This window comes from Macaca thibetana, chromosome 10, assembly GCF_024542745.1.
Source record: "Macaca thibetana thibetana isolate TM-01 chromosome 10, ASM2454274v1, whole genome shotgun sequence".
Taxonomy (NCBI): Eukaryota; Metazoa; Chordata; class Mammalia; order Primates; family Cercopithecidae; genus Macaca; species Macaca thibetana.
The window spans coordinates 15058866-15082120 of NC_065587.1; the positions used below are offsets into that span (position 1 = coordinate 15058866).

The following is a 23255-nucleotide window of genomic DNA, read 5'->3' on the forward strand; positions in this document are numbered from 1 at the left end:
TAGTTTGCTGATCCCTGACTTAGAGGGATACAGGACCTCGCAATTTCCTTTATAGCGTAGGTAAAGTTTTCCCGTATAGCTTCATGACAGAGAGACAGTTTTGAGTGGTTCTGGCAGGTCATCATGGATCCCTATTACAATAGAATGAATCCCCTGATTTGCTCTCTTATTTCCCCAGCCCCAGAAAATACGAAGATTCTTCTTCTTTACTTCCTTTCTCCATCTATATGCTGTATTTTATACCTTCTTGCTTTTTGTATACATTTTCATATTTAAAAAAAATACATTTTTCATGTTAGTTATCAGCTATATAACAACATTTGGGTCAGTGACAGACTGCCTACACAATAATGGTTCCATAAGATTATAATACTCTATTTTCACTGTCCCTTTTCTATACTGAGATACACACATACTTAGGTTTGAGTTATACTTGCCTACAGTATTCAGTATAGTCACATGCTGTACAAATTTGTGGCCTAGGAGCGATAGGCTACGCCATATAGTCTAGTCGTGTAGTAGGCAATACCATCTAAATTTGTGTAAGTACACTGTGTGATGTTCACACAAAGACACACTTGCTTAAGGACACATTTCTCAGAACATATCCCTGTCATCAAGTGACACATGACTATTATTTATTACTTTGGGCCAGAATGCATTTTTCTTCCACGTGATTAATTTGTCTTTAAAGATTCAGCTTAGACTTCACCTACTTCAGAAATCTTTCTATCTCACAGAGTTGTCCCTCTGTGCTTCATTAGCATTCTATATGCATTGTTCTTATAGCTTATACAGTACTGTAATTGCGAGTGTATTTCTGTTTTTTTCCATCAGACTACAGTTTCTTTCAGGATTGGGACTATATCACCAGTGTTAGCATCCGGCAAATATTCTTTTGAGTTAATTAATGATTTTTAACTTGCTAATTCATTGATAGTGTCCTCTTTTGAAATGTTGAATGGGAGAGTTAAATTGGGTAGTCACTTATAACCTAATGCTTATTATTTAAATCAGTTAATACTTAACACACATGTAGTTTGGGAAATACATGCTTTACATAGCTAGAAGATTGGGAAGATTTTGGAATAAACTATTTGAGGGACACAGGAAACTCTTGTAGTATAGATGTTCTAGTGGAGGTGGAAACCTGTGTGTATGACGGTAAATGGCATAGGAGCTCTAGCCTCCTGGGAAGTCAGGCAGGAAGGAAGAAGGGCATGACTCCCGCAACTGGGGAAAGAGCATGACAGAGAAAGAGAAGTGGAAGGTGACAATGAAATCTTAGGGATTGGCAACCCATGGCAAGTATACCAAATATGGTATATTGAGCATAGTCATCTTCCTCTCTGCTTTGCCTTCCACTCAAGATGGCCAAGAGTTAGATTCTTTACATACTACTTTTGAAAACTTGTTATCGCAGATATCTAGCAGATCCTAACCAGCCATTCTATGTCATTTTCAAGGCTCACTGTTCTTTTAGGTCTTTTTCCCTCCCTCTCTCTGTTTCTTTTTGGATAGCTTCTATATGGTAACATCAAATGTACTTACCTTTTTTTCCCTGCAACGTCTAGTCTGCCATTAATCCAATCCAGTGGGTGCGTATGTGTTTTTTAAATCTCAGATTATAGTTTTCATCTCTAGAATTTAATGTGGGTCTTTTTCACACCTCTCATGTCTCTTCTTAGCATGTTCATTTTTTTCCTTTTTTCCTTTTTTATCTTGAACGTATGGGACACAAATGTTTTAATGTCCTCATCTGCTAATTCTAACGTATGTATTAGTTCTCGGTGAGTTGTGATTAATTTATTTTTCTCAGCATTATGTGTTGTATTTTTCCTGCTTCTTTGCATGCCTGGTAATTTTTGATTGGATGCCAGACATTGTGAATTTTATCTTGTTGGATGCTAGATAATTTTTTATTTCTGTAAATATTCTTGAGCTTTACAGCACAACTAAGTTTCTTAGAAAAAGTTTGATCCTTTCAGGTCTTGGGTTGTTTGTTTGTTTTGTTTGTTCGTTTGTTTTTTGAGACAGAGTCTCGCTCTGTCACCCAGGCTGGAGTACAGTGGTGCAATCTCGGCTCACTGCAACCTCCGCCTCCCGGGTTCAAGTGATTCTCCTGCCTCAGCCTCCCGAGTAGCTGAAATTACAGGTGCGTGCCAACACGCCCAGCTAATTTTTTGTGTTTTTAGTGGAGATGGGGTTTCGCTGTGTTAGCCAGGATGGTCTCTATCTCCTGACCTCGTGATCCGCCCTCCTCATCCTCCCAAAGTGCTGGGATTTATACAGGCATGAGCCACACGCCCAACCTCAGGTCTTGTTTTTTAAGCTTTGTTAGACAGGACTAGAGCTGTGTTTAGTCTCTGGTTAATTTTTCCTGGCCACTGAGGCAAGACTCTGTTTAAGACTCTAATCGACGCTCCTTAAATCATTAGGTTTTCCACTCTGGCTGTTAAGAACAGGCTTATTCTTGGCACTGTGTGAGCTCCTAGTACTGTTGCCTGTATTTCTTTCAAGTGGTTCTTTCCCCAGCCTCTGAAGTTTCACACATAGATGTGGCAGTCAGCACTCAATTGAGTACTTGAGATCTTTAGAGCTCTCTTTCTGTCTGCAGCTTTCTCCAGTACCGTGCCCTGTGCTGTCTTGGCTTCTCCAGACTTCTAGTTCTATCTTCTCAATTCATGGAACCCACCAGGTTCTGCCTGGGTCCCTCCTTCTCTGCCACAGCCTGGAAACTTTACCCATGTGATAAGTTGGGGCAGTTGTAGAGCTCAACTTGCTTGTTTCCTGACTGAGGAATCTCTGTCTTTCCTTGCCTTCTAGACAATGTCTTAAGTGCTGTTGTTTCATGTATTTTGTGTTTTTTTTAGTAGTTTCAGGTAGAAAGATAAATCTGGTTTTTTTTGGGTTTTTTTTTTTTTTTTTTTTTTTTGGTTTTTTTTAAGACAGAGTCTCACTCTGTCGGCCAGGCTGGAGTGCAGTGGCGCAATCTTGGCTCACTGTAACCTCCGTCTCCCAGGCTCAAGCAGTTCTCCTGCCTCAGCCTCCCAAGTAGCTGAGATTTCAGGCATGTGCCACTACGCTCTGCTAATTTTTGTATTTTTAGTAGAGATAGGGTTTCACCACATTGGCCAGGTTGGACTCAAACTCCTGACCTCAGGTGATCTGCCTGCCTTGGCCTCCGCACCTGGCCTTAAATGTGGTTCTTGTTACTCCATCTTGATTGGAAGCCGAAGAGTGAACACATACTTTTAAAAGAAAATTAAGCAGTGTCTCATTGAATATATTTTAAATTTATGATTGAAAATGAGTTGAACAGTTCATTTCAAGGAGTATTAGGGAAGAATGCATAAGATGTGTAAGTAATTATACTAGAAGGTGGAATATGGTAAATTACATGAAAATGATGTCAATAAAGTGTTGTTAGAAGCTTATGTGAGGAAAGAGTTTGAGAAGTTTGGCAGAAGTGGAAGGCATGAGAAGAATGGCTATGGCATTGTGTGTTTATGTGTGTATATGAGTTATACAAGACATTGTCTGAAACTAGAATCAAATTCTTTATTATTGAGTGAGGTTTAGTGGTAGGATAGTTTCAGAGAGTCTAGGATTGATAAAATTAATGGGGGTAAAAAAAAGTCATTTAGCAGAAATACCTAAGCAAGAACACAGGAAAAATAAAGTTTCCATGGTTTTGTAGTTTGGTGTAATTTGTGGTCTTGCGGAAAAAGAGAAGCATCCTTTTTTCCGATGTATTACCTGCCCTTGCGAATCTTGCAGAATAGGGAGAGAGAAAATTCAAAGTACTATTTGTTCACTGTGTTAAACAGTGTAGAAAATAGGGGCACTCCGGAATGTGAAAATGATGACCACTGCTGCAAACTTGATGGAACCTTAGAAAACCTCAATAAGCAATATTTAGACTCTTTGAGTCATTGCTATTTAAATGATAATCAGATTATCTATAGCTTTCAATGGGAATGCATTGTGGAACTAAAGAAGTAGATGGCATTGTTTAGAGCTTTCTTAACTTCAGTTAAAATGGTCACCTGACTGTTGGTTGCTAATATAGAGCAACTGTGACAAAAAGCTTATCTCAGTAAGGTAATCCCCCCATCCACGGTGTCCCTTTTCATGGTTTCAGTTACCCATGATCAACCATAGTCTGAAAATTCTAAGGTATGGTATTTTGAGAGAGAGCAAGAAAGTGACCACATTCAGGGAACTTTTATTACAGTATATTGTTATAATTGTTCTGTGTTACTATTAGTATTGTTGTTATTCTCTTACTGTGCCTGATTTGTAAGTTAAACTTTCTCATAGTTAGGTATGTATAGGAAAAAAAAACAGTAGATGAGGGTTCAGTGCTGTCTGCAGTGTTAGGAATCCACTGAGAGTCTTGGAGCATACCCCTGTAGAGAAAGGAGGCTACTATATATGCTTTAAAGTTTTCCCTCCTGAGGAACCAGGGGGCATTTTGGAAAAACAGGAAATGCAGAAGGGGGAGGTTTGTTTAATTTTACTTAGCCTATCTCTTCTGTGCAATCTTTAGTAAGAAGAATGTGATTTTTCCCCTCATATTTGTATTGATGTGACTGTTCATATGAAAAAGAACATGGAGAACTTATAACTCAGCTGTTAGCATTTATATTTTGGACTATGTATGCTTCCTATTTTTTCTTATTCTTTCACATTAATAGTGGTAATTATTATCTTTTTTTTTTTTTTTTTTTTTAGCCAAAAGCAAAGAATTTTTTATATATGATCTTAGTTAATTCTTTTTTTTTTTTTTTTGAGATGAAGTCTCATTCTGTTGCCCAGGCTGGAGTGCAATGGTGAGATCGTGGCTCACTGCAACCTCCGCCTCCCAGGTTCAAGTGATTGTCCTGTCTCAGCCTCCTGAGTAGGTGGGACTACAGGCACATGCCACCATGCCTGACTAATTTTTGTATTTTTAGTAGAGACAGAGTTTTGCTATATTGGCCAAGCTGGTCTCGAACTCCTGACCCCTCATGTGATCCACCCACCTTAGCCTCCCAAAGTGCTGGGATTACAAACGGAAGCCATCACGCCCGGCCTAGAAAATTATTCTTGAATGAAGCTGGATAGTGTAGTTGATTTAATTGATAATGATAATGAAGTTTCAAGTGAGGAAGATTATAAGTAAAGAAAAGAAATAGATATGTCCTTTTATTATTTTTTAAAGTATGCCCTGTTTGTTTAGCATTGACTTGACTTTCACAGGAAATGTGGAGTGAAAACTACAAACATTTTCATTACCAAACAACTATTAAGTATGGATGGCTTCTTTTTGGTTCTTTTATTAGCGGTTTCAGGCATCCCCCTAGTTCTGTCTTCCGCAGGCCACCTTTCTTAAAATGAGATAGGTTTTCCTGTTCAGTAGTAACAGTCTGTTTATAATAGCATTTTTGATGACTACTTCTAACATAGGACTCCAGTTTCTTCTCTAGGCTGGCCTCATTGTGATGAAGGATTCAATGTTGCAATCACTGGTTTACATTTCATTGCCATTCCTGACTGAAGGATCAGAGTCCATGGCATGCCTTATTGATCCATTTGCTAGAGATCAATGCGGTAACGGGAATTGTTTTCCTCTTTAGACTGCATTCTGATCTGGGCCACTATTCCTTTCATGAAGAAGGAGGGAGATGAAAAATTAGGCATTCTAACTGGTAACTACTTGATTTTTTCTGTTGTTTCTGAGAGTAGTTAGACCCTTGCAAATCTTTTCTGTTTGTAAGGATTTCAAATAATGTTTAGCACATAATGCTGGGTGTATTTGTAGATGGCATTAGGACTGTGACTTACAGCACATATTTAGGTTTTTTTTTTTGAGATGGGGTCTCATCCTGTTGCCCAGTCTGGAGTGCAATAGCGTGATCTCGGCTCACTGCAACCTCCGCCTCCTGGGTTCAAGCGATTCTCCTGCCTCAGCCTCTCGAGTAGCTGAGATTACAAGTGCGCACCACCACACCTGGCTAATTTTTTGTATCTTTAGTAGAGATGGGGTTTCACCATGTTGGCCAGGCTGGTCTTGATCTCCTGACCTCATGATCCACCCGCCTCGGCCTCCCAAAGTGCTGGGATTACAGGCGTGAGCCACTGCGTCTGGCCACATATTTAGTTTTGATCCTTCTCTGAGTTGCTTTGCTTCCTGTAATTTAAATGTGTCTAATTTATTAAAGCATAAGTACCCAGGCGGTTTCAAAAATTGTAGTAAACACTTTATTTTCCTTTTAATCTTCTCTAATTTTCTTTTAATAAATCTTCGAGTTGTTAAAGGTTTTTTTTAAAGAGAGATAAATGTTTAATAGTTATTTCACCTTTCTCAAATCTATACAGGAAACTGGAATTAACAGAACTCATTTATGGTTGAAATCTTGTTTTGCAGAAAATAAATCATGACTTCTGGGTCAAGATGATAGATAGATGCTTTCATTTGCCTCACATCTCTTATAAGACTCCACTGAAATAACAGTACAGAAGTACAAAAAATAAATCAGCAATAGCAAATAGAAAAAGGTGAGATGTAACACTAATAAACAAGAGTTACTAAATTTCTGGAAAAGCTAAAGCTAATGAGGACCAATTGAGGGATGAAATGGAGAATAAACAGATGCCTGTCAGTGAATACAAGGAGGCTGCTTGCTAGTGGTGTGGAAGCCAGTCTGCCTAGGGGGAACCCATGGGAGCTCTGTGAGCAAAAATGAAAAAGAGACAGAAAGCAGGAATTCAGTGTTTATTTAGGGGATAGCTCAGTTACCTGGCACTGACAGAGCCTTTCCAACCCCTTCCCAGTGGCAGTAGTCAGCAAATACTATGCCACCCCCTTTCTCTAGCATTAACAAAGGAAAAACAAGGCCGGGCGCGGTGGCTAATAATGCCTGTAATCCTAGCACTTTGGGAGTCTGAGGCGAGTGGATCACCTGAGGTCAGATCGAGACCAGCCTGGCCAACATGGTGAAACCCCGTCTCTACTAAAAATACAAAAATTAGCTGGGTGTGGTGGTGGGTGCCTGTAATCCCAGCTACTTGGGAGGCTGAGGCAGGAGAATTACTTGAACCCGGGAGGCGGAAGTTGCAGTGAGCCGGGATTGTGCCACTGCACACTCCAGCCTGGACGACAGAGCAAGACTCTCTCTCTCAAAAAAAAAAAAAGAAAACCCAAAGGAAAAATAAAACATGAAACAGTGTTTGTCTCCAAAGAAGTTGATCAGAATGTTTGGGGAAATTTAATTTTGTGTGTGTGTTAGATATTGGCACCCCTTCCTTTAGTCTCATATTTAGGGGGATGGCATTCTGCACTTTGCTAGTGGCTTACACTAAAACAAAGCCTGCCAGTGACATGCTCTTCTCTGTCTTATGCTGAGTTCCCATTAGAATTTTAATTCCAAAGAGAGATCTAATCGGAAAGCAAATTCACAGAGGAAACTCATACTAGCTAACAAGTCCTTTTACCTGGGTTACCAGTGCGTGAGGATCATTAGAAGTCTGAGAGGAACTTTTAGCATGAAAGAGACCAGAAGAAACAAAAAGAAAACCTGAACCTAGGGGCAACAAATAATGCAGGAAACAGAAGAGAACTTTAAAGGAATCTTCTAACTAAAATACTCATTTATAAAACCAATACTAGATATAATGAAAAGGAAACAATTAGAGAATACAAAAGGAGATTTAGAGCATTATTGTCAATAGAAAGCACACAGTAGAAGGATAGCCAAATAGAGTTGGAGATGTTCCCAAAAAGTAGAGGTTTAAGTCACCAAAATGGAAAATACAAGACACAAGTCATAGACTGTGTTCTTAGCTAGTGTTCTCTAGAAAACTGAGCCTGAAACAAAAACCTTACCCACTAACACTTTATTGGGGAGTACCATCTCAGGAAAGCAGGAGGGAAAGAAGGCAGAAAGGCTGGCCCTGTCTTTGTAATAGGCCTTGCTGATTGCTTAGTTTTACTGGAAGTCTTCAGGAAGGTTGTGTAGAGCTATTGCTTCTCTGTCCTTTCCATCCAAAGGTGTGAAGAGGTGTTTATGGTTTCCTCCCATTTCCTGCCCCTCCCCCTCTTGGTCAAAGTTTGCCATACAAACAGTTAACTCACTTGACCCCTTCCTTCAGTGGCCTCAGGAGAGGAGGCCAGGTCCTGCTGTCCTGTGGGCAGATCAGGTCTGTACTGAGCATGTGTTGCCAAAGCCTGGGAGTGGTCAGAGGAGTCAGTAATCCCTAATGGCAGCTCTGGCCTGGGAACCTCCGCCTTTTAAGGAACTATTAAAAGAGGGTCAGTCCTCAAAGAACTGACAGAGGGAAGGATAGGAAACTACTCCTTTTTTTTTTTGTTTTGTTTGAGGCAGAATCTCACTCTGTCGCCCAGGCTGGAATGCAGTGGCTGGCGCGATCTCGGCTCACTGCAACCTCCACCTCCCAGGTTCAAGCAATTCTCCTGCCTCAGCCTCCCAAGTAGCTGGGATTACAGGCGCCCTCCACTACACCTTGCTAATAGTTTTAGTAGAGACGGGGTTTCACCATGTTGGCCAGGCTGGTCTCGAACTCCTGACCACAGGCAGGCCTCCTTGGCCTCCCAAAGTGCTGGGATTACAGGCGTGAGCCAACACGCCTGGCCAGGTTACTGCTGCTTTTCATCATAAGCTCTTCTTACCTATTTGATTTGCTATTATGTGCTTGTATTAATTTGATAAATATTAAAAAATCAAATTTAAAAAGGAAAAATGAGTTACCAAAACACCCTGGAAATAACTATCAAAGATGTTTTAGAATGCATTTAGAAAACAGAATGAACTTCAAATATGAAAAAGTAGAATCTAATTAGTTTATATGAGGAACATCTTGGACTACTAGAATTGATCCTTTCTCCTTTCCCACTCTTTCTTGCTCACTCCTCATTAGCATACAGTACCTTGAGGTTGAAATCTAGTAGTCTTCTCCTCACTCTTACCCGTTGCCAGGTTCTGCCAATTCTGCCTTTGGATTGTCTTCGCTTGGGCCCCCCAAACTATGTCTCACTCACTGTGCCTATTGTATGTAGTTCATAGCTTTAGTATAAAGTCCCTTCAAAGTTTGTGGCATCCTAATGAATCTCTTTGTCTTCCCTACCTCATATCACCTTTGTTTCCCGATGCTGAGTGTTGGTTGCTTTCTGTAACCATATCATTTTTGTTATAACAAAACTTTGTGTTTGCTTATATACTCTACTAGGTTGAAACATCTTTTATTTCTTTAACAAATACTTATTGAGGGCTTTTAAGGCAGCCACTGGGATGAATTAGATCTGGACAATTACCTGTCCTCAACAAGTTCATGTTCTGTAAAGACAATACATATGTAAGCAGATAACTGTAATTGAATATAAGTACCACAGTAGAGTTAAGTATTAGGTTGGGGAGGGGAGGAGGAAGGAATGATTTTTTCCCCCTATTTGAGTGAATCAGAAACCTCTAGAGAGGAGTAAATACATATTAAAGATTGTGTACGTATTAGCCCGATTAGTAGAAAGGAGAAAAGCTTTCTAAGCAGAAATAATACTATGTGCAAATAAACTGGAAGGTGAAATAGTACATGGTGTTTTTCAGCATTCGACACACATTAGATTACCACCTGTGCCAAACCCTCCTCATCTCAGGTGAATTATCAGGGTCGCCTCCCAACAGGGCTCCCTGCCTTTGCCTTTGCCGAGTGGTACATTTAAAACCTAATTCTGACCACACTTCTCTGCTCAGAACTCTCAGTGGAGTGTAAAAGCTAACAACCCTGCAGTGGCTGTAAGCTTTACAGGAATTCTGTCAATATCGTCTTTCCCCACTGCTACCTTTCTCACTTCATCTCCTGCCACTCTGTTCATGCTTACACCAGTGTTATCACATAGGTTTCCAAGGCCTCCATGTTCCTAGTTCTTAGAATGAGCTACTTGTGTTTTTGCCTGTGGGACTTTGCATTTGTGTTCCCTTTGTCTGGAGTCTTCTTCCATCCAGATGCACATATGACTTGTTGCCTTAATTTCTAAAAAAGTATGATCAGTGTTACCTTTCCATACCACCCGTAGAAAAAGGAAATTCTCTGTCTCTCCAGCCCAATACCCTGATACCCTCCTCTTATTTTTTCTCTGTAGCACACCATCTGTTTATTGTTTTGCTTGCCGATTTATTATTTGTCTCTTCCTACTAGAATGTAAACTCCATAAGGGCAGGGACTTTGGCTTTTTAATCACCGTTGTTTCCTCAGCAGCTAGGACAGAATATCTAACACACGATAGATACTCAATAAATATTTGATGGCAAGAGTTGAAGCTGAATAGATGAAGTGTGCAAGAGGCATGACTTCCATGCAAAGGTATTTGGACTTGAGACTGTAAACATTGGGAGTCTAGGATTCTAAGAAGATAAATTAACTATCAGATTTAGGTTTTATTTTAGAAAGATCATTCTGGCAGCTGCTTGGAGAGTTCATTAGGTTGAGGTTAAGTTAAAATAAAGCTGAACTCTTTAAAAACCAAAAAAGATTATGTAGATAGCCTAGGTGAGAACAGCGGCTCATTTTTCTTTTAATTCCCCATAGTACATAATGTGGACTCTCACATATAGCCTTATATATATTTTCATAGAATGATTATTTATATTGTGGTGAGGTCCCTGGCAGAGTTGGTAAAGCTATTGAGAGAATGGTTCCTATCTTTTTTTAGACTTATACTGCAGAAGCAGGTATTCAATTACCTGGTTAATTCAATTACCAGGCATTTTCTAAAAGGCACCTGTTATGTGCTCATCATCACTTCATTTGGTGAGGAAGCTATGATGAAGTTTATGATTCAGTCCCTGGTTGACTTAGGGACTTTACTTGTTAAATGATTAGAGAATATATAAGCCACCATGTAACCATGGTTGTAGACAAAATGTGTTGTGTTCTGGGAAAGGGATAGGGAAAATTTTTCTCTGTTACTCTATGTTTATAATGTGAATTTTCTATTTTAAAGAGGTAGACTACAACAGAATGCCTAATAACATTTATAAAGCATAATTAAATATTTTGTAATTCAGAAAACACTCTAGTACCTTGCCAGTGTTTTATTTGGAACCTGAGTTACAACTATTTCTTTGTTTTGTTTTTTCCTTAGAGACATGGTCCCTCTCTGTCACTCAGGATGGAGTACAGTGGTATGATCCAGGCTCACTGCAGCCTCAAACTCCTGGGCCCAAGTGGTCCTCTCACCTCAGCCTCCTGAGTAGCTAGTACTACAGGCACATGCCACCACACCTGGCTATTTAAAAAAATTTTTTTTTTAGAGATAGGGTCTTGCTATATTGCCCAGGCTGGTCTTGAACTCCTGGCCTCAAGCAGTCCTCCCACCTGGGCCTTCCAAAGTGCTGGGATTACAGGTGTGAGCAACCCCACCTGGCTGTGACAATTTTTAAGGCTATTCCAGTTTAGCATATGGAAGATGCAAACTTAATTGTCCATGATGACAAAATAAATAATAAATTAATTTAGATTGTAGTGAAAAGTGTGGTTGAGAAAAAGAATAATTTTCCATAGATTGTGTAAATCACTGATTACATTGAATAGAATAGACATTTAACTATTAATTGTGTGTAAGGGCCTTCCATTTCCAAGGAAGCAGGTAACTGAACCAGAGTAGTTCTTGCTGTCTGTTGTTGCCAGTGGAAGACATGATTCATGAATGTTTGAGGTTCTAAATACTTCCTTAAGGAGAAATAGAGGAAAGAGCTTTTAAGAGGTTGGAGATATTAAGACTATTACAGGGTTTGTTGCTTTTCACCTGATAGACTATAGGTTTGAATGACTTTGTTCTGAAATATTTATTTTCCTGTTTAAATATTCATTGCTGTGAGATTGTAAAACTCAGCCTCAAGGGGAAGACCGAACTGGCTTTTCCCTCTGAGTAATTTAAAAGAGGGGTGTGTGTGTGTGTGTGTAAGACAAGTGATTTGGAGGCAAATTTACAATATTCTTGTTGACCAAGCCTATAACTGCCCATAAATTTACATATACCAGCTTCTGTCATTTATTGTTATTCTAAGCAAGGATGTATATTGTATTGCCTGGTTTTTAAAAAAAATTTATTTTATTAATTGTCTGTTTATAAGAGCTCAAGACTGTAATGGTCATGTTCCTGAATTCTGTCTCCCCTTTACATGGCTGTAGCACACTCATCTTTTGGTCTTGATTCTTTAGTTATACCCATGCTAAAAGAAGGATCCGTTGTGAGGCCTACGTTTCAGTAGATTTGCACTATAGAAAACAACCAGTGTTTATTCTCCTAGCTGTAGGTTCCATATAAGAAGGTAACCCTCTACTTTTAGGAAACTTACATTTATAGCCACCGTTACCTTCCTCTCATCATTTATGCCCCTGCCTTTTTTTTCTTTTTTCTTTTCTTTTCTTTTTTTTTTTTTTTGAGACAAAGTCTTACCCTGTTGTCTAGGCTGGAGTGCAGTGGCGCGATCCTGGCTCACTGCAACCTCTGCCTCTGATGTTCAAGTGATCCTCATGCTTCAGCCTCCCAAGTAGCTAGGATTATAGGCGTGCGCCGTCACACCTGGCTATTTTTGTAATTTTAGTAGAGACGGGGTTTCACCATATTGGCCAGGCTGGTCTTGAACTCCTGACCTCATGTGATCCGCATGCCTCGGCCTCCCAAGGTGCTGGGATACCTTGGGAGCCACTGCACCTGGCCTCTATGCCCTCTTTAATCTCTTAACTGACTCTGTTCTTCTAAAGGTGTAGATGCTTCAGGACATATCCTGGAGGCATGCTGCAACCATAATTCTCTCCCATTTTGCCAGCTAAAGCCTCTAAATCAGTGTTTCTCAGAATGTGGGACCCAAACCACCTACACCAGTAAGTACCAGGGTCCCTGCTCCAACCTACTGAATCCTAATCTATGGGGAAAGGATCTTGACATGTGCATTTCTAAATATGTTCCTTGAGTGGGTGTTATATGCAATAAAATAGGGGCATCTTTTTTTTCAAAGAACAAGGTAAAAGATGAGTTGATAGGTGTGAGGAGCTGAGTATTATGGAAGTAGTTTCTTACTGCATCTTACTGTTGAGACTGCAGCAGGAATGGATGTGTCTGAACTCCTTACCCAAAATTAGACAACATTTTTTCTTAAACTTAATACTTCAATGGCAATTGGTTTTTTATTACAGTAATCCTTATTATATAATAATGGAATTTGTTTCCATGAGCTTCCTTGGGATCTTGGCAATTCAGTAAGTTCCAAACCACCAAGTGAACAGCGAATTCTTGGAATTCAACCTGAATGTAAATATTTGGAGAGTACATGGAGATTTCATTGTGTAGATTTTTCCTCCCAACATCAAATTTACCTACAAGTTGCCTAACATCTTATGGCTCTGAGTGTAGTTTATATGTATTGTAAAAGAGAAAATGTATTACTTTTACCTAACTTACCAGAAATGTATTCAGGATTATTAGACACTAACACTTTTTTCTGCTCTGGGTACTTAAAATTGGGAAACTTCCTTGAGGTAAGAAAAGCAAAACAATCCTACCTTATAGCTCTTCCTCTAGGTTATGGTGGTTTTAAGAAAAAGTTAAGAATAGTTCAATAGCTTGGTTGTCTTTAGACTTAAAAAAAAAAGAACCAGAATATTTTAGATACTGAAGGAAGGAGATTTGGGGGTAGCACTGTTTAAGTATTTGTACACGTTAAGAATCTAGAGTAATTTTGCTTTAAGTCTAGCAAATGAGCGTTGTTTTGTCTTTGTTTGTTTATCCATTTTGTTTGTCTGGATTTTCTTGGTCTGTTCTTCTACAGAGTTACTTTTTTTTTAAAAAGTTGATCCTAGATGATTTTAAATCCAGTGTTGTCTTCTTATCTTTCTGAGATAACGGTTATATAGCTGTTATTTTCCTCTTGTCACAGACACCTGGGCAGAAACCACTGCTTTTAGTACCAGATCTGAGAAGAATGATAGGCCTTTGCCTAGGTACTCTTTTTTTAAAACAAAAAAACAAAAAAAAAAACAAAGGCAAATAGAGCTTGAAATCTGAGCCCACCTAAGCAAATCCCAAGGGATCAAAATGATATAATTTATAAAAATAGTTAAAAACATTTTATTTGTATTATAATCCTGGAAAATTAATTTCCATTTATAAACAGCACTAGAAAAATTACTAGTGACATTGTCAGTAGTAATAAACTGGTGAGAATATGCTCTACCTAAATAATGAAGTGATTCTTTTTATGATGGTATGAATAAAATTAATATTGATCTGTTTGTGTGCATGGTCCATTCTGCCCATATATGTGGTATGGGAATTGAGAAGCTTTTAGGATTTGCAGCCTGTTGGTTAGAATTAATACAATAGTAGGTTATGTATATAAGTGGGACTCAAGATGACCAAACTGAGAAAATTAGAGTGAAATTGAGGAATAAATGAGAAGATATAAACAAAATACACCTTTGTCTTTCTAAGATTGCACAGACTTTAATTATCCTAGAAATATGAAGACAATTATATTTTGGGTCATTTCTGTGTTCTCTTACAATACTGTGCATAGCTTTTAAATAATATTCAGTATAATTCAGTAGGAACAGAAAATATGCTAAAGAATCAGTTACAAAACAGTTTCACCTGCTCTCTCAATTAATTTTCACAACCACCTGTGAAGTAAACAACCTATCTGGTAAGAGGTGTAATTGGGATTTAAACTCAAGTCTGCCTTTCAGGTTCATACTTTCTTTTTTATTACATCCCATGTAAACTAGGGAGAAAGCACATGGTTGGACCTAGAAAAAACAGTGGAAGTCACCTGTCGGTAGGTGATGATTGAACCTGTGAGATTGCTATGGGTAAGGCAATAGACCGTTGAATGGGTTCCTGTTTGATGACTGTGATACTATAGTTGTTTTTCCATAGTCACGGGTTCTGCATCTGTGGATTCAGCTAGCTAGGATTGAAAAATTAGGGTGGGAAATTGGATGACTGTGTCTGTACTCAACATGTACAGACGTTTTTTCTTTTTAGGAGACAGGGTCTCCCATTGCCTAGGCTGGTCTCAAACTCCTGAGCTCAAGGGATCCTCCTGCCTTGGCCTCCCAAAGCATTGGGATTATAGCTGTGAGCCACTGTCCCTGGCCAGACTTTTTTTTCTTGACACTTTTTTCTTTTCTTTTCTTTTTTCTTTTTCTTTTCTTTTCTTTTCTTTTTTGAGACAGGGTCCCACTCTGTTGCCCAGGCTGGAATGCAGTGCCGTGATCATAGCTCACCACAGCCTCTGTCTCCCAAGCTCAAGTGATCCTTTTGTCTCAGCCTCCTGAGCAACTGGGACTATAGGCACATGCTACCATGCCCAGCTAATTTTAAAAAAAATTTTTGTAGAGACGGGATCCCACTGTGTTGCCTAGGCTGGTCTCACACTCCTGGGCTCAAGTGATCCTCTCTCCTCAGCCTCCCAAAGAGCTGGGATTACAGGCATGAGCCAGCATGCAGGGCCTTGTCATTATTTTCTCAACACTACAGCATAACAACTATCTAGATAACATTTACATTGTAGTAGGTATTATAAGTAATCGAGAGATTATTTAAAGTATACAAGAGGATGTGTGTAAGTAGGTTACATGCAAATACTATGCCATTTTATATAAAGGACTTGAGTATCCAAGGATTTTGTCATCTGTGGTGGGTGGGGGCTGGGAGGTTCCTGGAACCAATTACCTGCTAATACGAAGGGACAACTGTATATTTGAATTTAGAATGGAAACATTTAGCATGTTTCACATTGTACACCAAAAGGCTGGATATAACGTGTATCGCCTCTGTTACTATCTGTGGTTTAAAAGAGAAAGACATCATTCTCAACTCAGAAATTAATAGTTACATTTGATTTTCACTCACAGCAGGTCAACAACTCTTAAAGCCTGTGTTTGTAAAACAGAAGGAAATTAAGTGCATAAAGCACAAGCATGTAAATGTTATTTTCTTTCCTAATACTTCACCAGTTCTACCTTCCCATCCCTATGCTCCAGTTTGATATCGACCCAAGATATCAACATTTGTTTCATTCTGTGTTATTCCTTGTTATGCTCTCTAGCCCAACAAAGCAGTTTGCTGTAATGTGCGTGCACGTGACTTTCTATCTCAATCTTCCTCTATTTCATAAATGTTTAACACTTCATATTTATTATGTACCATGTGGGAGTCTACATTCTACAGGACTGTCTCCACCCATCATAATGAGCCTTTTAATCCAATAGGGGAGTTAAAATACATATTTAGATTTGCTAAATATGAGACTTTAGATTTAAGTGTCTTGTAGGGAATGCAAGCTAAATGTTATAAGAATATAGGAAAGGAAGGAATTACTTTTAACTGGAAACGGAAGAAAGTTTATAGATTGGTAGGTTAGGGGAAAGAGCTATTCTGTCTAACCTTGTAGACTAAAGAGAAAGCTAATAATTTCTTTTCTCAGATGAGATATACTTAAGCAGCTTAGACTCTGCTAATAGAAACAAAGCATTTTTTATGTAAGTGTAGATGTAAATTCATACCTAGAAATACTCATGTGAACTGTTATCTCATAGTTTGCTGAAGGCTGTTGTACTTCTGAGCATAGAACTTTGGAATTTTAGTAGAAATCTGGAAATTTAGAAGCCTGGAAATTTAATAGAAATCTGAAACCATTTAACATTTTTAATAATGTATACTTGGGGAAATATTCAGACATTGCAGAATATATGAGAGAAGATGTTGAATCACTCATATCCCAATTTCATTCCCTTAGTATATGAACAATTGTTGTTACATTTTTAACAAAAATTTTAAAAGAAATTTCTGTAAGTAACAAAATAATCCACTAAGAATTTCTTCTTGACCTCTTAACGGAGGTTACATTACCCCTCTAGGAAAACAGTACCTCTGTCTGGCTTGCATTTCTATAAAACGCCTAGTGCCTAGGCTACAGGTGGATCACAGGAAATGTTTTTACCTTTCTCCCTGTCTCCCACTGCAAATTGACGTGTTTATTCAGTTGACTGAGTCAGCCCTGTTGAGAATACCCCTGTGGGAGAATTCATACTGTATACTTGTGTGCCAGAGTCTCATTCCCAGCAGACTGAGGTGGAGAATGGAGGCTGGAGTAAAACGAGGAGGCTGAGAGGAGCAGTGTCAGAGCAAGAGAAAGTCCCCTTGGACTTGTTAATCCTAACTTGAAAATTGTGTCTTTTAGCCTTTACCAGTTATTTAGTAGAACTTTTTTGTGGATTCCTGTAAGATTATATTTATGCCTGATGTGGGCATAAGACCTTTGGTGCTCTTACTGTGTTTCATTCACCAATCCACCTGAATTCCAATTCACTTCTTTTTCATATCTGTCTTCAGGCCAGTAGATCCAGCGAGGGCTTCTGAAGCAGTATGTTTCATATGGCTAGATAGATACAGAGAGATAGAGCATTGAATAATTTGAAGAAGGGAGATAACTATTTTGTATCTCTCTTCAGATGCCCGGAATAGCTATAAAGACATCATAAAAACTATCCTAACCTAGAAATAATGAAAAGAAGTTATATAGTGATGGGTGGCAAAGATAGACTTTTTCCAAAAAAATTTAAAGTTTCCATAGCATATTTTCTAAGAACTAAAGAGAGGGATTTTTTTTTCTATTTTTTGAGATGGAGTCTCACTCACTTTGTCGCCTGGGCTAGAGTGTAGTGATGTCAGTTCACTCCTCTTCCTGAATTCAAGCGATTCTCCTGCCTCAGCCTCTCAGGTATCTGGGATTAAAGGCATTTGGCACCATCCTTGGCTAATTTTTATGTTTTTAATAGAGATGGAGTTTCACCATGTTGGTCAGGCTGGTATTGAACTCCTGACCTCAAGTGATCCGCCCGCCTCAGCCTCACAAGGTTCTGGGATTACAGACGTGAGCCACCGCACCCAGCCTTTTTTTTTTTTTTTTTTTTTTTTTTTTTTTTTCTTCCTTTTCTTAAGAGACAGGATCTTTATGTTCCCCAAGCTAGAATGGTGCAATCATGGCTCACTGCAGCCTCCAGCTCCTGGGCTCAAGCAATCCTCCTTTCTCAGCCTTACAAGAAGTTGGGACTACAGGCACATACCACCATGCCCAGCTAATTTTTTAAAGTTTAGAAATGGTGTCTCTCCCTGTTGGCCAGGCTGATCTTGAACTCCTAGCCACAGGCAGTCCTCCCATCTTAGCCTCCCAAAGTGCTGGGTTTACAGGGCATGAACCATTATGTCCAATAGCAGGAAAATTTTTATGTAAAGCAATTTTTTTATTTTTATTTTTAATTTCTGTTACAGAATCTTCATTCCTGCCTTTACTAGTTTGCAAGGGCTGCCATAACAAAATATTACATAACAATATAGAAATGTATTTTCTCACCATTTGGGAGGCTAGAAGTGCAAGATCAGGGTGTCAGCTAGGTTAGTTTCTTCTGATGTCTTTTTCATTAGTTAGCCTGTAGATGGTCATGGTCTCTCTGTGTCTTCACGTGGGCCTCCCTCTGTATGTGTCTGTATCCACATTCCCTTTTCTTATAAGGACACCACTCCATGTGGATTAAGGCCCATCCTCATGACATCACTTTAACTTAATTACCTTTTTAAAGACCCTATCTTTAAAAACAGTGACATTTTGAGGTACTGCGGGTTAGAACTTCAACATATTGGTTGGGGAGGAGCACAACTCAGCCTATGACTCTGCCCCTTCCCACTGATAACTGTAATCAGTTCCTCACTTTTTATCTAGACTGTGGCAGTCCCCCATCCCCAATTCTCTTTTTTCTTTCACCACTATTATGTAAAGCAGTTTTTATTACCAAGTAGAAATGATTCTTGGACATTGGAGACAGCTGAATTTTGAAGTTGTTTAACTTAAATGGAAGAGAGTTATGAATTTTTGTTTCGAGGTAGGTCACTACCATTCTCTTAAGGGTAACACAGTAATTCAGTGTTTCAGAACATTGGCTTCCCTTTATTGATGATATATTTTTTGTCATTCTCTTTAATATTAAAAACAATATATTTGTGTAGGTTTTATTACAAAAGTAATATATGCTTGTTATTAGGAGCACAAGGAAACTTTTGGGGGTTTTGGATATATGTGTTGACTATCTTGATTGTGGTGATGATTTCATGAGAATATAAGTACATTTTTCAAAACTTACCAAATTGTATACTATAAATAAATAGGTGCTGCTTATCATATGACAGTTATATCACAATAAAACTGCTTAATTTCTTTACTGATTTGATGACTAAAAACTTGGACTTACTTTGATATTAATGTGAATTTTCATGACAGTTGGTGAGGTTGAGCATTTTTATTAGTTGTTTGTATTTCATTTTCAATGAATTGTTCAGATAGACACTTTGCCTCTTTTTCTCTTGGGATGTGTGTGTGTTTGCGTGTACATGTGTGTCTGTCTTGTCAACTTGGTTAGCCCACTCTGGGACTAGTGATAATAACCCAGCTTCTCTCTTACCTTTTGCTAATATTTTCTCCTAGTTGATTTTTCTTTTTTGTTTTTTGTATTTTTTAGGGACAGGATCTCTCTCTGTTGCAGAGGCTGTAGTGGCTTGTGGTCCAAAGTGGGCTCTCCACCTACTTTTAATTTAAAGGAAAGATTTTTGACCCTTTGGCATCTAGTCCACTTTAATATGGTTGTGGGCCTGTCTAGTAACCACACATCAACAAAAGTGAAGGGGTGTGTGTGTGTGTCTCAGTCCACATACATACATCTATGTGTGTATATATAATAATATTTTCCCCAATCCTGGGTCATTCCATTTTACCTATGCAGTGAGAGAATATTCAGAGAATTCCATATATTCACTTTAAAAATAGTTACGTAACAAGGATTCAGAGTCACTTTTTCTTTTTCTCGTTGTTTTAGGGTAACCAGGAGCCAACAACAACTCCTGACGCAATGGTTCAGCCTTTTACTACCATCCCATTTCCACCACCTCCGCAGAATGGAATTCCCACAGAGTATGGGGTGCCACACACTCAAGACTATGCCGGCCAGACCGGTGAGCATAACCTGACACTCTACGGAAGTACGCAAGCCCACGGGGAGCAGAGCAGCAACTCACCCAGCACACAAAATGGATCTCTTACGGTATGTGAACCATGAGGTGAAAAATAGAAGAATGCGTGGCAATCTTATTGAAATTGTCACCTTGATTATACAACTGGAAAACTCTCGGAATTAATTTAGCATTTACATATGTTCTCATGTACACCTTCTCTCAGCAGCATTGTACACATTGTCCTCCCTCCTCCTAGAAATACTTAGTCTCTTGGCTTTTCCAGCTCTACCAATTTTCCTGCCGAGCATTGGGTGTTCTGCCCCTGCCTCCTTCTCTGTTCAATTTTTAAATGGTGCAGTATTCCATGTGTAGGTCCTGGAACCCCTTTTCTTCTTCTTATACATCCTTTCTCTATATAATTATACTACCAAACTCAGTTGCTCAAGCAAAACCTAGGAATATTCTTTCTTTCTTTCTTTCTTTCTTTCTTTCTTTCTTTCTTTCTTTCTTTCTTTCTTTCTTTCTTTCTTTCTTTCTTTCTTTTTTTCTTTCTTCTTTCTTTCTTTCTTTCTTTCTTTTTCTTTCTTTCTTTCTTTTCTTTCTTTCTTTCTTCCTTCCTTCCTTCCTTCCTTCCTTCCTTCCTTCCTTCCTTCCTTCCTTCCTTCCTTCCTTCCTTCCTTCTTTTCTTCCTTTCTTTCCTTTCTTTCCTTTCTTTCTTCTGCACATCTAATTGATTAGCAAGTCTTGACAACCATAACTCTAACTACTTCATCCTCTTCTCCACATCTTATTGCTCTTCCACCAGATTGCTTGTGTTTGAATCTCAATATGGCCCCTACTAAACTGTGTGCCCTTGGACCAGTTATTTAATCTCTCTCTGCTGTTGGTTCACTCTAAAATGAAGATAATCATACCTACCTGAAGAGGCTGTTAGGAAATTTAAAAGGATTTATCATCATCACCACTCTAGTCCAAACCTCATCACTGATTTCCGATATTACTGTTGCCTAACTTATCTATCCTCCACATAGGACTAAGGTGGTTTTGTTTTTTTTAACGCAAATTTTGCCGATTTCCTACTTAACTCTTAATAGTTCCGTAATGCAATTAGAATATAATCTGAACTTTGTACTTGGTTTCTAGTCTCTAGCCCAGCTTACCTCTTTGACCTCACCTCTTACTACTAACTTGCTAAAGTAAAGGAAATGTCATAAATTAATAATAGGTATGTATCTCATACATATCAACATATGGGAAATTGTATTGTCTCTTGCTTTGTTGCCCAGGCTGGAGTGCAGTGGCATGAACATAGCTAGCTCACTGCAACCTCAGTCTCCTGGGCTCAAGTGATCCTCCTTCTTCAGCCTCTCATGTAGCTGGGACTACAAGCACACACCACCACGCCCAGCTCATTTTTTACTTTTTTGTAGAGACAGGGTCTCCTTTTGTTGCCCAAGCTTATTTTGAATTCCTGTCATGCAATCCTCCTGCCATGGTCTCCCAAAGTGCTGGGATTACGAGGCATGAGCCACCACACCCAGCCTTGTGTGGTGTATTTCTAAAGACAGAAATGTTCTATAATCTGCATAGAAAGACCTAGCTCTGTTAGATTTCTTTTTCTCTTTCCTATATCTGGTTATCAAAAGGAGAGCTTTATTCAGCCTTTAAGCCACTTGCTAAGGATGGATTTAACCCATAAATGCTTTCAATTTTCTTTCATTAGGTATTGAACCACCAAGAAATTCCTACTTTCAATGTTTATTAGTTGGTATAAGCACATAATTTTATACTTCAGAAGTAATTGGCTACAATAGATAATTTATTTGAAGAGTCTAGGCATGATAGGTAACAAACGAGACTTTCAGTAGCATTTGTTCTAGAATCATAAATATACAGGCTCATGTATTGACTACATTTCCAAATAATTTTTTAATGATCATGAACTCACAGACCTATCAGAATAACTGTTTCAATTAAAGAAGCGAAAAAGAAAAAATAAAATATATATGAGGCTTTTCCAAGGTATTTTAATCACTAAATCAATTTCTATACTAATTATCAGGGTTTTTAATTTTTTTTCATTTTTATTCTCTGTTTCTTGTTAGTTTGGATAATATGTGTCTTTTTAGTAATTTGCTTCATATAAACTGTCAATTTTGTTGGTATAAAGTTATTCATAATTTCATATAATCCTTTTAATTTGTATAGGGTCTGTGGTGATATCCCTGTTGACATTTTTGATTTGGCAATTTATGTCTTCTCTCTTTTTTTATTGGTCAGTCTAGCTAAGGTTTATTAATTTTGTAGATTTTTCCAGGAAACCAACTTTTTGTTTCATTGATTTTTGTTGTTTTTCTATTTTTTTTAAATTATTTTCCACTCTGTTATTATTTCTTTCTTCTTGCTTTGAGTTTGATTTGGTCTTTATTTTGCCAGCCTCTTGAGTTGGAAGGTTAGGCGATTGATGTTAGATTTTTTTCCTTTTTGTGTTTAAAACTGTAAACACAGAAAGTTTCCCTTTAGCTGCATACCATAAAATATGATCTATTTTGTTTTTGTTTTTATTTCATTCAAGACATTTTAAATTTTTTTCCTGTGGTTTCTTCTTTGCTTCTGGGTTGCATAGGAGTATGTTGTTTCCAAATGTTTGGGGATTTCCCAAATGTCTTTCTTTTATTGATTTATAATTTAATTTCTTTGGAGCGTCATATGATTTCAATTTTTTTATTTATTGAGACTTGTTTTATGGAAACGATTTGTCTGATACTAATGTAACCACTTCAGCCTTCTTATAGTTACTGTTTACATGTTTTTTTTCTGTCATTTTGTTTCAACTGCTTTGTATCTGAAGTGTATCTCTTATTTAAAAAAAAGGGGGGGGAGGGGGCAGGCAGGGTGGCTCACGCCTGTAATCTCAGCACTTTGGGAGGCCAAGGCGGGCGGATCATGAGGTCGGGAGTTCGAGACCAGCCTGGCCAACATGGTGAAACCCCGTCTCTACTAAAAATAGAAAAATTAGCTGGGCGTGGTGACGTGGGTGTGTAATCCCAGCTACTCGGGAGGCTGAGGCAGGAGACTCGCTTGAACCCAAGAGGCAGAGGTTGCAGTGAACCGAGATTGCACCACTGCACTCCAGCTCGGGCGACAGAGTGAGACTCCATCCCCCACTCCCAAAAAGCATACAAGT

The 23255-nt window shown here is 38.6% G+C and overlaps 1 protein-coding gene across 31 annotated transcripts in view; it reads left to right on the forward strand.

The window, feature by feature from the left end:
• Positions 1-23255, forward strand: part of RBFOX2 (RNA binding fox-1 homolog 2) — a 296547-nt gene that overhangs the window by 202515 nt on the left and 70777 nt on the right. For all 31 annotated transcript variants that reach the window (XM_050806250.1, XM_050806254.1, XM_050806251.1 and 28 more), the window contains one exon: positions 19933-20157. In XM_050806250.1, the coding sequence (XP_050662207.1) occupies positions 19933-20157 (225 nt within the window). The remainder of the gene's footprint in view (positions 1-19932; positions 20158-23255) is intronic.